The 16,380-nt window shown below is 40.6% G+C and overlaps 1 protein-coding gene across 1 annotated transcript in view; it reads right to left on the bottom strand.

The window, feature by feature from the left end:
• Positions 1-16,380, bottom strand: part of LOC103397160 (semaphorin-6A-like) — a 73,184-nt gene that overhangs the window by 33,427 nt on the left and 23,377 nt on the right. The window contains exons 6-9 of the mRNA XM_025052703.1: positions 9,917-10,007; positions 7,547-7,666; positions 6,934-7,022; positions 2,005-2,222 (exon numbers count right to left, since the gene is read on the bottom strand). Coding sequence (XP_024908471.1) covers positions 2,005-2,222; positions 6,934-7,022; positions 7,547-7,666; positions 9,917-10,007 — 518 coding nt within the window. The remainder of the gene's footprint in view (positions 1-2,004; positions 2,223-6,933; positions 7,023-7,546; positions 7,667-9,916; positions 10,008-16,380) is intronic.

The following is a 16,380-nucleotide window of genomic DNA, read 5'->3' as shown; positions in this document are numbered from 1 at the left end:
GGAATGCTGCAACATGTAAAAACCCCATTAGCACTGATTTAACATAACAGTACAAGAACACATATCTAACTATAGAACTACAATGGAGTACAAGACATCTAAATTATGGTCTAAATTATTATTTATCTATCAAGTTATAGTGTTTGAAATTTTTCATCTCAACTGGTTTGTAAGTTTGATTTATTTATTTGATTTATTTATTTTACTTTCTATATCTATATCTTTATAGTAGGATATGGCAAATCCAATACAGACTTTGCTGAAATTGATTTAGAGTACTTTTATTAAGGGATTAATCTGGTAAAATAATTAAAAAGTTGTGATAAACAAGTTTAGATTATGTGCTAGTCCACAGCTATGACTCTGCAGTGTTACTGTATTTGCTACATCAGACAGAAATACTGTGAATATATAAATACTCTATTGTATTTAGCGATGTCTGTGCCGAGAATCACAAGGGCACGCAATCTCTCACTGGGTTTCCCCAAAAGCCTGAAGGCAACTGAGTTCACGGTTAGGGAAGAAATATGAAAAAACAGATCTTATTATTGTCATGTGTGGGCATCAACATTGCAGGAAGCAGGCAGGAACCAAATGCAGTACTGGTGCAGATAGTTTATTTGAAGGTTCTAAATTCCAAAAACCAGGACTGAAGCATACACAAAGTCGAGCAGAGCTGAGAACAAGAACAGAGTTGAGCACAGCAACAGACTTGCTCAGGAACAAACTAGAAACAGTTACAACAAAATACTCGCTCACAAAGACAGTCACTAACCTACACACTGATCCAACAACAATCACAATGATCCAACTACAATGATCCAACCAGGGCAGAATGAGGGAGAGAGGTATATATACACAGGGAGCACCAGGTGACACAAGTGAGGCTAATTACAGACAGGTGAGTGTGATCACACAGATTACCCCACAAAGCAGACAGCAGGAAAAGGAAACAGACAGACATGACAATTATGGCTTTTTCAATTTAAGGGAAAAAACTTAGATGTTTCAATAGCAGCGTTGCCACTGGCTTCTTTCTGTCTGTGTGGAATCAATGCATGGCCCATTGCAGAGCCACATTTCTATTTCTGATGTCACAAATAAAACCTCTGGCGTGTTGATTCTCTGACAGACATCCTTTGAATGGGAAATATATCTCCTAGTCTCAGCTGTCTGGATTTTCGGACCGTTGCATCATGGGTACAACATCAGGGAAACAGCTTATGAAAGGGCAGTTTTATAAAGAACAAGGTCAGAGAGATGTTAATTCTTGGCTTGGTTGCTAAATTGAAATTAAACAATCATATGTCTGATTACACCAGGCTGATACCAAGGCAGATGCTTATGGAGGGCAGTGATAAAGAGGAGGCTGTGCCAGGCAGGAACCCTGAGGGACAAGTGAATGAAACAAACCCTGAGCCCTCAGCCTGGATGTGCTCCCTCTAATTTTACCCCTGACTATGAAATGGAAAATTAATGCCAGCATCAAATCCATTGCTTATAGAATTTTTCAGAGGAGCTGCTTCATTAGGCTTTAATGTCCATTAAGCTCAATTGCACTGTCACAAGCCATTATCAGCCTAAAAGCAGCCATAAAATAGAACATCACAATATGTGCTAAGGCTATCAGCCAGGCTCTATGACTGTGGTAATTTTCAATTTAGATAAAAACTCCCACTGACTATAAATATTAATACTGAATAGGAATGGGAAGAGAATGGGGGAATACAATTTAACATCTGCAACTCAAGAAGGCAAAAATAAGCTGTTGAACAGAAGATGTAAATGTTGACCCAAAGACACATTAGTGACACGGGCTGGGACTGCTAACAAAGATAACAATAATGGAAGCTTTTTTAAAAAAATATGAGAGCTGGTTCAATAGGTTGGAGGTTTAAAAGATGTTGAATCATACACTCATTTGAAAATGACTTTTCAAAAAAGCCAAAAAAAGCAGGTCATTTCAATGATTTCATTCATTAAACTTCTCTCCAATAAGTGTACCTGTTGTAAGGTGTGGAGAACGTTGCCATGACCACATCCCTTCTGTTGATGTGGATGACATTGGTCACCGCCTGCAGGATGTTGAAGTAGAAATGGGAATCGCCGGGGATGGAGCAGTTCAGTCTAGACTTGAGGAAAGACGTCCACTGTTTCTCCAGGACGCGCGGTGAACCACCTCGATCGTTCTTACAAACCCTGGCCACGCGAGGAAACACGACCTGTAATAACACCACAATGAACCTTTTTTAGAAACACATATACTTTGTGCACACACCACAGCTACCATCCTGGATGAAGGGGAAGCAAGGAGGGACTAGTAGAGAGTCTGTGGGACTAGCCTGTCCCTTAGATGAGCACAATAACACTGACATCAGGTGAGGTGTTTGAGCTAGATAGAATTTTCACCACTGAAACATATCAAGGTTAAATAACATCTGTGACTAAAACCAAAAGAACCATAAGAATAATAATACGAACCCCAGCGGAACTAATGGATCACCATTCCACCAACTGATGTGTCCCTGAGCAAAACACTTCTCCATATGTTGCTACAGAAAGCTGTATTCTTGGTGTGTGAATGGGAATAAAAGGCTTGTCAGATAATACACCACAGACAAGTGGTGCTGTGCCAGTTGAGTTCATTTATTTTAGCGTGTGAGAAACGGCAGTAGTTCAGCCACAACCTGCATCTTCATTTCACACTGGAGCCTGCAGCTAATCGGATAATTACTGCGTGTCATGGCTTTCGAAGCATTATTTGTCATTAGCAGTGAAACATCAGTGAGTGAAGAATCTTATATTAACCCTCCTGTTACCCTCAAAATCTATTATCCTTGGGGTAATAATTCAAAATATTACTCAACTTTTTGTGTCAGGTACTTCAGGTTTCTTTGTTGTTAACATAAAAAAGCCCTTCCAAGTCCAACCCCCCCCCCCCCCCCCCCATGTATCAAAAACACCTAATCAATGACTATATGAAAATAGGAAAATAGCCATTAAATCTCACTGGTTAAATCTCACTGATTGATCTAAAACTGGAAAGAAAGTACCTTCACATCATCTCTCAATGCAGATTTATTTCATTGATAACATGTTATAAGAGAGGCAATTTTGGTTGCAGACACAATTTCAAACATTTGGAATGTTTTTTAAATTTACTTTTAAACTTAAAAACATTTACTTGTAACATCATAAAATTGATAGATTTGCTGTTGCCTCACCCTTAGACCTGTAAACCCCTGCTAAAATGAGTAAACCACTATATGCTTTCAAAAAGGGTATCATCAATGTCTTGCCATGTATCCCCATATACACACTTCCCCTCTAAGTTGGTCATGTCCAGTATGTACTTTTCTATTGACGATGTAATGAAAAGCTCAAATGTTGTTTTTATATTTTGGGCATGCTATATTTTTGTTTGGCAGTTGTTTGTGTCATCAGAATTATCAGTGTTAGGTTAGGGCCCTAAACATAGGAACGCCCTCTAAAGTATATAAAAGTGTATTTTATGATGACCTTAATGTGATCTAAAACAAATAAAGCATATGTGATTATACAACAATGCAACATGTTCCTAAATGTTTTATACAGCTAAATCGGTATGGGGTCAAATTGACCCCAAGGAACACTGATGTATACAACATGCATACAGGACATCAAAAAAAGTTAATCCAATGTTTCTATCACTTTATAGAAAATTAAAGACACAGGCGAGTAAATTGGTGTGTTTGATAGGTTGTTAGAGAGCCCACACCTGGCAACCCAAAATTTAGCGCCTCCAGCTTCAAACAGGAACTGGTGCCGTAATTACAACTGTTCTGTGAGCTTGTGTAGGCAGTATTGTAATTAGTTGTTGTCACACTATACAGCAATAAAGCTAACCCTGACCTGAAACTGCAACCCAGAATGAACAGTGTGAATGGGAGCTAACGTGCATTTAAACCAGCTTTCCACACACACTCACCCACAAAGAAGCACATACACACACACGTCCATGGATACACTGCAAACCTCTGCCTTCATCAGTGCTCACACACACACCCACACACAAATCCTCTCATATGGGCCTGTTCACTGTGAGTGACTGTAGAGTGCTGACATTACTGCTAATGGCTTGCACTAAACATACAGGCTGGTGTATGCCTGCTGGGCATTGCTGCCTGACACACCTTCACCAGTGCCTCTGTGCTGGCGTGCTCATCTGAACACCTCCCTGGGCCCCACTAGTGCCTGAGTGTCACTAGTGGTGCCAACTTACCTCAAGAGTGATTTCCTTGGTATGATCACGGGGTCGGGATTAGGGCTGTGGCAGGGGAATTATTGGGGATCATTCTTATACTTACCTTCAGGGTAAGGGAAGGGGCTGAGGTAAGGGATGGGGTGGAATGGGGTGTCTTACTGGACTATAGCTTTTTCTGATTAGCTGGTTGTTTTTTTTATAAATTGGCTATCTTATTGTAAGACACATCTTCAGCAGTGGACCTTGGGGTCATCGAGTGTTTCGGCCATTATCACTAGACACTCTCCCCCTAGGAAGGTCCCGCTGGGGTGGATCATGCCCCAGGGTGTGTCTTGTTAATTAATTACTATTAGATTTGTAACTAGATTCCTAACTTGATTGTAGCTAGATTCCTAACTTAGATTGGTGGCCTTTTTTGCGCTAGAGTTACAGTTTTTTATTTAGTTATGCCTATTGTGTTTACTATTAGTAAATTTTTGTTGAAATGAATGGGTCACGCTTTGTTTGGCCCCCAACTCACCTCTTTCCTCCTGAGCCACAGCCAAAAGCTGCCCTTCTCAGCCTCTTCTGCCAGTTCCCTCATGGCTTTCCTGCGCCCTGCTCCTGTGGAAACCCCTGTATCCTACTTCAACGGGGCACATGATGGTTTTCCAGCCCGCCTCTCTGCATTCTGCTGCCAAATCTGCGTACTTTACCTTCATACCTTCCTCCCATGGGACAGTAAGCTCCACCATCAGAATGGTCCTGCATGGTTCTGACCATATAATCAGATCTGGCCGGAGTGAAGTTTCTGTGATCTCCCTGGGGAATTGGAGCTGCCTACCCAGGTCAACCCTCATCGACCACTTGCTGCCTGGTGAGAGTACCGTTGGTGTTACTCTCTGGCGAGGAAGGTTGGCGTTCTCTCCAGCCTTTGCAAACCGTATAGGAGGTCTTGCTGAGGTGGAAGGTCTGTTGTTGGCCTCCTGTCCACATGATTTCACCACCTCTGCCAGCTCGACAGGATATGCTGGAGGCTTGCATTGCCAGTGCTGCACAGGGCACAGGACTCTTCCGCACCAAACAACAGGTGGAGATTTCTGGGACAAGGCAGGGTGTCATAGGACGACCTGATCAGGAAGCTGAGACTGGCCTGGGGGATCTTCCACATATCAATCCATGCCAGGGGCCTGTCTGTAACACCTTCCCATGACATCCAGCCTCCCTGTCGGCTTTGAGACACCGCTTTGATTTTAAGGCGTTCCAGCTCGGTCCTTGTCACCTCTGCCACCACCATGGCTTTCTGCTCTTCTTTCGAGGCCTTTGACCAGAAGAGGGTGGTCTTGCTCCATCCGAGGCCTGCTCGGCCCTCCTGGACACTGCCGACTACCTTGCAGTGTTTCAGCCTGCTGATCGCTCTGTCCACCTCTTCCTGGGCTTTCCACTTTCTCCCTCTTCGTACTTTGGGAGCAGCTGCTCTCACCGGTTGATCAGTGGAATCCCTCAGCTCCAGCACCTTCTCTTGTTTGTAGCCCAGATCTATGGATCGCAGTGGCAGCTGCAGTGCATTTCTGCCAAAGAGGCCTACATCTGATAGGCATCTCAGCCTTGGGTACAGTATGAACTGGTAACTCCATACCTTGTACTTGCCGGGGAGCTGGCTCTGATTGATCCTGGCCAGACCATCTGCCAGCTGTTTCCCCCATTTTCTTGTCGGAGAGTTCTGCAGTATAGGTACGACCAGGGCTGCGGATTAGTGATGGGAAGACTGACTGTTTTTATTGATTCAAATCTTTGACTCTCGAACAGTAAAATGAATGAGTCGTGAACGAATCTTGAACTAATCATTTCATTCGTTTTACAGCAGGTGGCGCTTTAGCCCTATTGTGGGCGTTGTAAAGAAGGCTGCGGTTCTCCGACACTAAATACTGAAGGCAACATGGTTTGCTTCCGCTGAAAAAGTCTACAAAGTACACAAAATGCCATAAGCAATTAAAACCATGCGAAAAGCTAAGAAATAAAAGCACACCACAATGTGAAGCTGAATGAGAGCAAAAATAAAACGAGCTCTTTCACGTGACAAATGAAACGAATCTGTGAGAACGAAGCGAAAGATTAGTTCACAGAGAATGATCCGTTCATACTATGAACGGATCATTCTCTGTGAACTAATTTTTCGCTGTGAACTAATCTTTCGCCGTAAACTAATCTTTCGCTGTTCACAGCAAAAGCAAGCGAGACATGTATTTTATTTACAATTTAGAGTAAATAAATAGTAAAAAAAAATTATACATTATTTATTCACTAGATCTCTCTCTGTGTGTGTGTGTTTTTTTTTTAGCCTAGACACTTGTGAATTCTTCATGGGAAACAATGAGTGGACCAGTCAAACAGAGCTATTGCAGGATGGATGTGGATGAGAAACTCAGGCAGTATATTTAGACTTTAAAATTAGATCTCCAGACACCCGCCAAGTTATTGTGTGTGTGCATGTCAGTGGGTGTATATTTTAGGTTCTGCATCCTGCCTGGTGTTTATCACTTAATGAAAAATGGTTTGGCCACATTACAGCTCTATAAGCCTCCTTCCATTTTTCTGATACATCCATATCCTGTTTGTTTCTTCAGGCACTTCCTGATTGTTTTCTCTAAATAGGAGATCACCTCTGATTACACTTCAAACAATAACAGAGAACTGAGCCAATGCCTTACCTTTCCCATTGTGTTGTACTCCATGGCAATTTCCCGAAAGAAGAAGTAAATGAAGTCACCATAATTGACCGCCTGGACAAAGTAAGGCTCTGCAGGCAAACAAAGTGAAATAAAATGTGTGTCAAGTTGCTGCTTTGTCTTGACGGAACAATTTTGACACCACATTTCACAGTAAACACTCCACAATATCTGCCATATTATGCAGAAAGGCACTGACTGTGAGCCCTGAGTGCCTCAATACATCATCCATCATATCAGCGAAACAATTTGCATGCAAGTATAGAAGGATCTCTATTGAGTTTTGACAGGCCGGACTTGTGTTTGCTTCTCCCCGGGGCTGAGCAATTTCCTGGCTACATCAACTGTATCGCAACAGGTTGGCAAAATGACTGTGTCAAACAGAGCGTGTAGCATTAGCATAAGTGCTTTCACTCCTCATACCTAGATTTATACACAGAGGCGTTGGAACACATAAAGCATAAAGATAGAGATAAAGATACAACAGAACCATATGGCCCGAGCCGCATTTTTAATCCCGCCTTGTTTCCTTAACTTGACAGTCAGCTCTGTGCATCCCAGTAGAAAGGAGTTGGTTTGTGGGCCTCACACTCACCTTTGAGCCATTTGGAGTCGTGTTTGACAGTGCGTAAGGTGAGACTATCACCAAGGCTACGATAGATGACCGCATCGATCGCCAGAAAGTCTGTTACGGTGGCCGAGTACAGCTTGCCATCTGAAAAAGGGAACACAGAGATGGAAAGGGCAATAAAGGGGGGAAGACAGAGATTCAGAGGGGAGAAGGATGAAGAGGAGGCCACTCAACAAAGAAGCTGTACACAGTTCAACAAGTCACATTTGTAGTTGTTTATTCTCACAAACACTCTTTTCTCTAACCCTCTTAGACACCCACAGTCACACGTCATGTGCACACACACACACACACACGCATACACATGCTTTACAAACACCATCCAGCAGCAGCAGCATGACCTCAGACTGCCTTAGTGAAACCACAGTGGAAACTCAAACTACATAATTGAAAGGACAGCAGTCAGAGGAACCCTTTTGATTACTCTGCTTCCAGTTCGTTCCAAGCAGCTCTGCTCCACATTAACTGGTCAATCCGCCTGTTTGCTCTCTTTCTGGGCTTCAAACATGCAGGGACAGCTCATCAATACTGAAATAAATCGGTTCACAGGAACTGGTACCGAATGTATTTAGCAGCCTGTGGCTGCTCCGCACAAGAGGAATCCCACACCGCCGTGGGAAATTTGACTCATCCATTTGTGACTAATGTTTCATCTTATGCATTTTGGAGAAAGGTGAATGACAGACGGAGAAGATGACAGAAACCTACATTAAAAGTTGGAGACAGATGGTTCTTTTTTTATTGATTGTTACCACAATCGCTTAAATAAGCAGTAAATTCTCAGCGCAGAGAAAATGTTGCCCCAAGTTTTATGATGTGCTGCAGCGCCGCTAACACTAGCTAGCTTTTAATTTTGACATGTTGCAGATGCACTGCCATTAAAATAAACCGCAGGGTATTAGGAACAATATTAAATACAACTGCCGCTAATACTCTGAAAAGATGTAGCTCCATCCATCTGTTCAAATGTTTAATAAGTAAATAGAAAAAGAGACGAAGGTGGGGTTAATGGTTTAACATCATGGGAGTTAGTTAACATAGAGTATACATTTTACCTGAATCTTAGGGGAATTATTGTAAAGAATAAAGACTGTTGTAGCTAATGTACAACTGAAATATAGTAGAGATAACAGTCAGTCTAACAGTTTGCCCTGATTGATGCAGACGCACATCCGCTGACCGATGCAGACCTGGCAGAAATGACAAAGCCACAAAGCGACGATGAAAGAGAAGAGGAAGAAGAGGACATAAGTGTGGCTAAAGATGAGGAGGAAGGACTAACACTTGGTCGCTTAGCAACCATGGTGAGAATGGCCACTGAACTTCAGCGAGTAGCTCAAGAATGGGACCCTTTGATGAGCCGTTCATTACAGTTCTCCAACATAATCGATGGTGGCATGTCGTTGTATAAGGATCTTTTTGCAAAGAAGAAAAAAGAGCGACAACAACTGCCTATCACTATGTTCTTCTCCCGAACAAACACACCTGCACCGCGGGCTTCAAAAGAAGAAAACACTGCAGAGCGGAGTCAGGATGCAGCGGCTCAGTCTGAAGAGCAGTGAAATAAAGCTGAGTCACTATTTGTCCGACTGTACAGGTAATTTGTATTTTTTTCATAATCATTTTTAATTTTCTCCCGTTCACGGTGGGCGGTGCTAATCTCCGCAATTTGAAGCCTTCTGTTCACGTTGATGATTAAAATTATTATTTGACAGTACATTACAGAAGTTATTTGTTGAAACGTTTCTAAAGTACTTTTATTTTACTTTATTTGTGAAACAAATGGTTGAGACTGTAAAATGGTTTGTTCGTTCTTTCTCTTCTTTTTCTGAGTATTTAATTGTAAAAAAAATAAAGATTTCTACTTCACGGATTTTGCCTATCACGGGTTCTTTTTGGAACGTAACCCCCGCGAAAAACAAGGGTTTACTGTATTCTGTAGTGTGCTCCAAAGAAAGTACGTTATGCTCCAAAATAAAAAAACATTAAGTAGCAGAGATAAAGTACAACCGTCAAGTAAACATGTTAAAAAATAATAATAAAATAAATATAATTCTTAGAAGTGCCTATTTAGGACATGACATTGGTAAAAACGAACAGCAAACAATGGATGTATTTTTCTGATCTACATCAGATAATTCCATAGCCAAGGGGCTTAAACTGTAGGGTCTCTCACTGCCTGATTGTAAGTACCATACAAATAATCATTCACATTATTAAAACATATTTTAAATAAATTAGGAGCCATTGACGTTTGAATTCTTCTTGCAGGATTCTATCTTGAAACCTATTCATATTACAGCAGAACAGAGAAGAGAACATGTTAAGTCTTACCAGCAAAGAGTGCAATGTTGGCATGTTTGGCATCATATGGGCACCGTGCCATCCCGCTGATCTCCTCTCCCAGAGCCTCCAAGTTGTCCATCTAGGGTCAGAAAGGAGGTGAAAGGTCATGGGAAATTCAAGACAATAGAGCCCAAACAATGTACTTAAAATATGACTCAAGAAGTCTGAGTCCACTTTGATGGAAATACTTGGCCTCAAAGAGAAATTCAGTGTTATCCTTTGGGTTTTACTTAAAAAATAAGAAAAAAAAACAAGATAAAACACATTGTGACAGTAAAATAGAAGTTGTCATGAGATGATAGTCAGCAGCCTGGGAGTAAGCATTCAAACTGTGACCCAGACTAATATCTTAATGATGGCACTCTGGTAACCCTACGGGAGCTGTCAAAACAGCCTGTCTAGGCGTTAACTGAGGAACTGTCATAGAGGTAGATAAGAAAAAGCAGACGTTTTCCTGAAAAACGCATATCTCAGTGTTAGTGAATGCAGTTGGTTTTCCCCTGCTATCTTTCATCCTTCAACTGTGCTGGTGTTTAAAAACGAAAAAATTAACAACCCTCAGTGCTGATCTTTAACCCATTTCCTACGGTGCGCTCCAGTGTGTCCTGCTTTCTAAAGCCAGTGCTTTGCTGTGGAGATGAAATAATGGGCAGAGGGGAGAAAATGGGTGAGAACATCGCCACAAGCCGGGGATGTAAAGAGTTTATAGTAAAGTATGTTGGGTTTCAAATCCCACATTGGAGTCATAATTCTGTACTTTGCACAATCATGTGACCTAATTAAAGAAGGATATTCATTGGTATACATCTAGAGAGTGTAACAGTTAATTGCAAATTTCCATGTAGTCAAAACTGTCACGAAGTCTGCAAGTCTCAAAAAGATGTGAATGGCATGGGTGCCAATTTAGAATCCCTTTGGATCATTGATGGATGGTCTCTTTTTTTATAAGTTATAAGTCACAATATTTTACATTTTCTCTAAATAAAAGACATTCCCTCTGGACCTGGGTCCAGCTTTGAACACTGCCGCTTTTATTTACATCCTGACCACCATGAGTATTTCACAAAGCCTCCTGTATTATTTTACATACTGTATATTTTACTGTATATTTTACAAAAGTCCAATAGCCAATAGATCTGTACTAATAGCATTGTATTCCTTGTTAATAGTTTTTGTACTATTCAGTATTCAAGTACTGAAAACAGTCAAAAGTGGTTTTATATTCAAAAATGTAGTCAAGATCAAACAGTCATTAGGTCCCCTGTTCAGATCCACTGCTGTGCTCGTTTATGGATAAATGGGCTGATCTTCTTCAATCGGAATTTAGTTTTACTGTCTCAATGTCAGTCTGACTCTATGATTGGCCAGGCATGGATGTGGGTGAGAGATGATAATGATCGCAGCATGAGTCGTCTTGTTTTCCATGGCTCACCATAGGATGCTCTCTTAACCTGGCTAATGATACACACAAACAACATCAATGAAGCTCTGGCCAGAGACTGAGGTCAGGGAAGATTATTGAACCCACTGCTGTTCTGCACCACTCACCATACATTTTTTTTTCTTCCTTGTCTTTATCACTTTCTGTCTCTGCAAATCTCCTTCCTCACTTTCTCCTGTTTGTTTTGACAAAAGACAAGCACACCTTACCAAGGCTGCAAACTACTTAAGACACCCTATCTGGTCTCTAAACAGGTCATTTTGTTTTCTATTTCCGTCTCGGCGGAAACAGTTACCATCTGCCCACTAAAAAGGTCACACACACACTCCGACGAAACACTGAAAAAGCCTGTGAGAAAAATTGAAGAGGCTGATTTGGCAAAGAAAATTACATGTGACCTTTTACAAGAAACACAGCATCAGCAGCAGCACATTTCTCCATTTCTCGTACCTTCTGTTTCGTCAGAAATTACAGATGGATGTTGCACAGAGGCAGGCTGGGTTGAAGGAAAATATATTGTTATCAGACAGAGGAGACTGTAATTATAGATAGGCCAGGGTAATCATAAGGGATGTGAGGAGCTGAAGGTCAGGTGTGTCCGCTGAATTATAGCGTGTCTGGGTGTACATGGCATCAGAGGCAACTCAGTTGAGCTTGAAACGTCAGCAACTTTGGTGTCAGCTCCCTAACACAAACACCACGTCTGGCCTCTGTCTATTGGGCCAGCCTGGCTGTCACTGATCTGTTCCTGCCGTTTGAACGTTTGCCATTAACCATGTCTTAAACAACATACTAATTTATTTTAGGAAAGCGGAAAAATCATTGCATAAAACTGCCATAATGAACCACAACATTTTATTTCAATGTTCCATGAAGAAATATGAGGTTGAAAGAAGCAAATGGATTTGTTTACATTGTTACCAGACAAACATTATTATACTGTCCCCTCCACTAGCTCCAAAACACAGAGACATACCACACATTTGCAGAAAAAAGAATACTGCGGCAGTCATACTATATTGGCCACCACAGTAAAGTTAACATAACCTTAGCTATGCTAAAGAGTTGAATTGCCTGTGTGCAGTATGTGGGAACAGTGCTCAGGGTACCTCAGTGGTAACTTGGCAGCTGGTGGACTCGAACCAGGAGCCTTCCAGATCCAAGTCCACTTTCTTAACATCTAAGCCACACCCTTATATTATTATTACATTACTCTGAATCCCCCACAACAATAAGCTTAGATCGTTAACGACCTTATGACTGTAATCTATTTTTATTATCTTCTCTGGCCTGTGGTAGTTAGTGTTCTGAAGTTTTCTCCTACCTATAGTTTTTTTAATGCAGTTTGAAAATGAAGCTTTTCCAAAGGTCACTTCTAGGGCAGGTATTTCTTCCACGTTGTTTGTTTTAAAAATGTCAAACATAAAGTGTGTGTCGTGTACAGTTGTGAAACACAAGTTCTTTATTCAGAAGGTCTCACACACTGGTTAAAGACACAGATGTTTGTACAACTTCTCAGACAAACTTAAGTCTGCACTTTGTGTTTTGGTGTGGAACGTATGTTAAATATACTGTATGTTGTTTAAATACCTTAACCATTGAGTACAATTGTGCATACATTTTGTTTTGTCACTGCTGACAATTTACGACTGCAACTTTAAAAATTTGCCAGTGTTAGTTTAACATGAAAGAAAAATGTAAAATTAAACAGCACAACAGCCTTGTTTCTTCTGTAATATTTAGCAAAATAATGTGTGTATATCAGGGACTATACACTACCAGTCCACACTGGCACAGCTCACCTTTCCCCCATCCCTCTCTCAGACTAAAACACTCTCCTTCTGTCTTAAAAGTTGTGACCGACTGTGCAGACAGGCACAGATTTGCATACCCTAATTCTGGTTGTCTTCTGTTTTACAAAACAAATGATTACCAATTGGTTGGGATTGCATACCTACTGATGCACACACAAACAAACACACAAACATGGAAATGATGTGGGACAAGGCCTAACATATTCCCCATACGGGACGGCACTATTGCAGATCCGGACGGAATCTCAGCAGAAGCCCCAATCAGTTAATCTGAAAACTTCTGATCAGACCATAAACGTATCGATGATGAAGTGGTCCTCGTGGTTGTATTCAGTGATGAGTGTTGTTGTGTCAGTAGGAGCCATCTTTATCATTACCATCATCCATCTTGGCATCAGACTCCTTCAGGTACCGATTTGTTACACTTTTTTTCAGTCAAGTCTAGTGTGTAGCATCCCTGATAGCTTTTGTACCTAGATTTAGCTGTTGTTTTTTTACTTCTGACAGCTTTACACTTGGACGTGATATTATGGAGCTATAATAATGCTACTAACATCAACATCGTAATATTGAAGGCCTTCAGTGTTTATTTTTAATTTAGTGTTTATATTTAAACACAAACCCACCTTTTCTTTTCCTCTTCTCTCCCACCGTCCTCCGATTGCATTTTATTGTCCCTGCCTTCTAAACCTTAAACAAATGACTGTTATTACTGAACCTTGAGGTAGTGCAGAGTCTCCCTCTCTGGAAATAAATGGATGCCTAATATTTATGCTCTGTGGAGATGGGGGAAAAAGTGAGGAGGGCAATGTCATTCAGTGGAGCTCATTTGTTTTCCTAGTCTGTTTGTATAGATCCGTACTGAGTGTCACTATACTGCACTGCGGTGGTAGCTGAGATGTGTTAGCAGCTTTCATTCTGAGGGAATGTTAAATCTTAATTTACAGTTTCATTTTAAAGACTTGTGCTTTTAACTTTGATAAACCGACCTCTGACACCTTTCCTTCTCTCTGATGTCCCACATGCTAAAGTACCAGTGACAACATGATCTTGCTGCAGATGGTGTGTCTGTGCATCGTTCAACTATTCAATGCACTTTGCACAAGGACATGCTGTATGGGAGAGTAATGCGGCAGAAGCCTTTTCTGCGCCCATGCCACAAAAAGAGTCGCTTGAGGTATGCTAAAGCACATTTGGACAAGCCAGCTTCATTTTGGAATAAGGTGCTGTGGACTGATGAAAGTAAAATTGAGTTATTTGGACATAACAAGGGGCGGTATGCACGGGGGAAGAAGAACACAGCATTCCAAGACAAACACTTGCTACCCACAGTTAAATTTGGTGGTGGTTCCATCATGCTGTGGGGCTGTGTGGCCAGTGCAGGTACTGGCAATCTTGTTAAAGTTGAAGGTCGCATGGATTCCAGTCAGTATCAGCAAATTCTTGCGAACAATGTTCAAGAATCAGTGACAAAGTTGAAATTGCGCAAGGGCTGGATACTTCAACAAGACAACGACCCTAAACATTGCTCAAATTCTACCAATGCATTCATTCAGAGGAACAAGTACAACGTTCTGGAATGGCCATCTCAGTCCCCAGACCTGAATATCATTGAAAATCTGTGGTCTGTTTTAAAGCGGGCTGTCCATGCTTGGAAACCATCAAACCTGACTGAACTGGAGATGTTTTGTAAAGAAGAATGGTCAAAAATACCTTCAACCAGAATCCAGACCCTCATTGGAAGCTATAGGAAGCTATAGGAAGGGTTTAGAGGCTGTTATTTCTGCAAAAGGAGGATCTACTAAATATTGATGTAATTTTTCTGTTGGGGTGCCCAAATTTATGCACCTGCCTACTTTTGTTTAAGTAAATATTGCACACTTTCTGTAAATCCTATAAACGTCATTTCACTTCTTAAATATCAGTTTTGTTTGTTATATGATATATTTAATTGAAATTGCTGTTCCGAACAACCAATGATCCATAAATGAAAATCTTAAAAATGATCAGGGGTGCCCAAACTTTTTCATGCCACTGTATATTTGCTGTACTCCCCACCACCAGTCACAACTGAAGAAGCCTCTTGGATGAGAAGTGAAACGTCTTCTTTGAGAAAATTTCACGACCATTTGCCTAACAGAACTCTTCAAGTATTTTACTGACATTTTTTGTTTTACAAAAATGGTTTACAGAAATGGAAAGTAAATGGAATGAGGTACATGCTCTCTTGGCTCAAGGCACATACTCCTCAGGATATGGGAAAAGCCAGACGCAAAACCTCAGGAGATATGCATCCAAATTCACAATAAGGGGTTAGTATCACAAGTCCATGATACGTGTTACTTAGAATACTGTACGTGGTAATATAGCATTAATACTAGTGTTGAAGGTACTTTATAAGTTTATGTTTATGTACTTTGAAGATTAAGCTAATAGTATTTAATTCTAAAAAAAAAATGTATCTAGAAGAACATGTGTTATTATGTAGATAATGTACCAAATCAAGCACATAATTACATTCATATTTCATTTACAGTACGCTGAAAAAACACCAGAAGCTGTCAGTGAACAAAGGATGGACATAGCCTGTATCTTACTGGAAAATAGCTAAAAAATGTAAAATAAACCCAAATGTTCTGTATTATATATTATGATCATTTCTGTTACTATTTGTAAAAAATAAAAATAATAAAAAAACACTTAACAGGGATTTTCTCTTTAGCCTCAAATAATGTGCTACCACTCTAAATACAGTGCAAAGTATGTATTTATAGCAATTTCATGTCTATAGTAATGTGCTACCACTCTGAATAGACTGAGAAGCACGTATTTATAGCGATTTCATACCTATAGTTATGTACTACCACTTTGACTAGACTGAGAAGCACGTATTTATAGCGATTTCATACCTATAGTTATGTACTACCACTTTGACTAGACTGAGAAGCACGTATTTATAGCAATTTCATACCTATAGTTATGTGCTACCACTCTGAATAGAGTCAGAAGCATGTATTTATAGTGATTTCATACCTATAGTTATTTGCTACCACTTTGAACAGACGGAGAAGCATGTATTGATAGCGATTTCATACCTATAGTAATGTGCTACCACTCTGAATAGACTGAGAAGCACGTATTTATAGCGATTTCATACCTATAGTAATGTGCTACCACTCTGAATAGAGTCAGAAGCA

The sequence above is a fragment of the Cynoglossus semilaevis genome, chromosome W (genome assembly GCF_000523025.1).
Source record: "Cynoglossus semilaevis isolate Cse_v1.0 chromosome W, Cse_v1.0, whole genome shotgun sequence".
Taxonomy (NCBI): domain Eukaryota; kingdom Metazoa; phylum Chordata; class Actinopteri; order Pleuronectiformes; family Cynoglossidae; genus Cynoglossus; species Cynoglossus semilaevis.
Note: the sequence above shows the minus strand (reverse complement) of the source record. Positions and strands in the feature narration are given on the sequence as shown.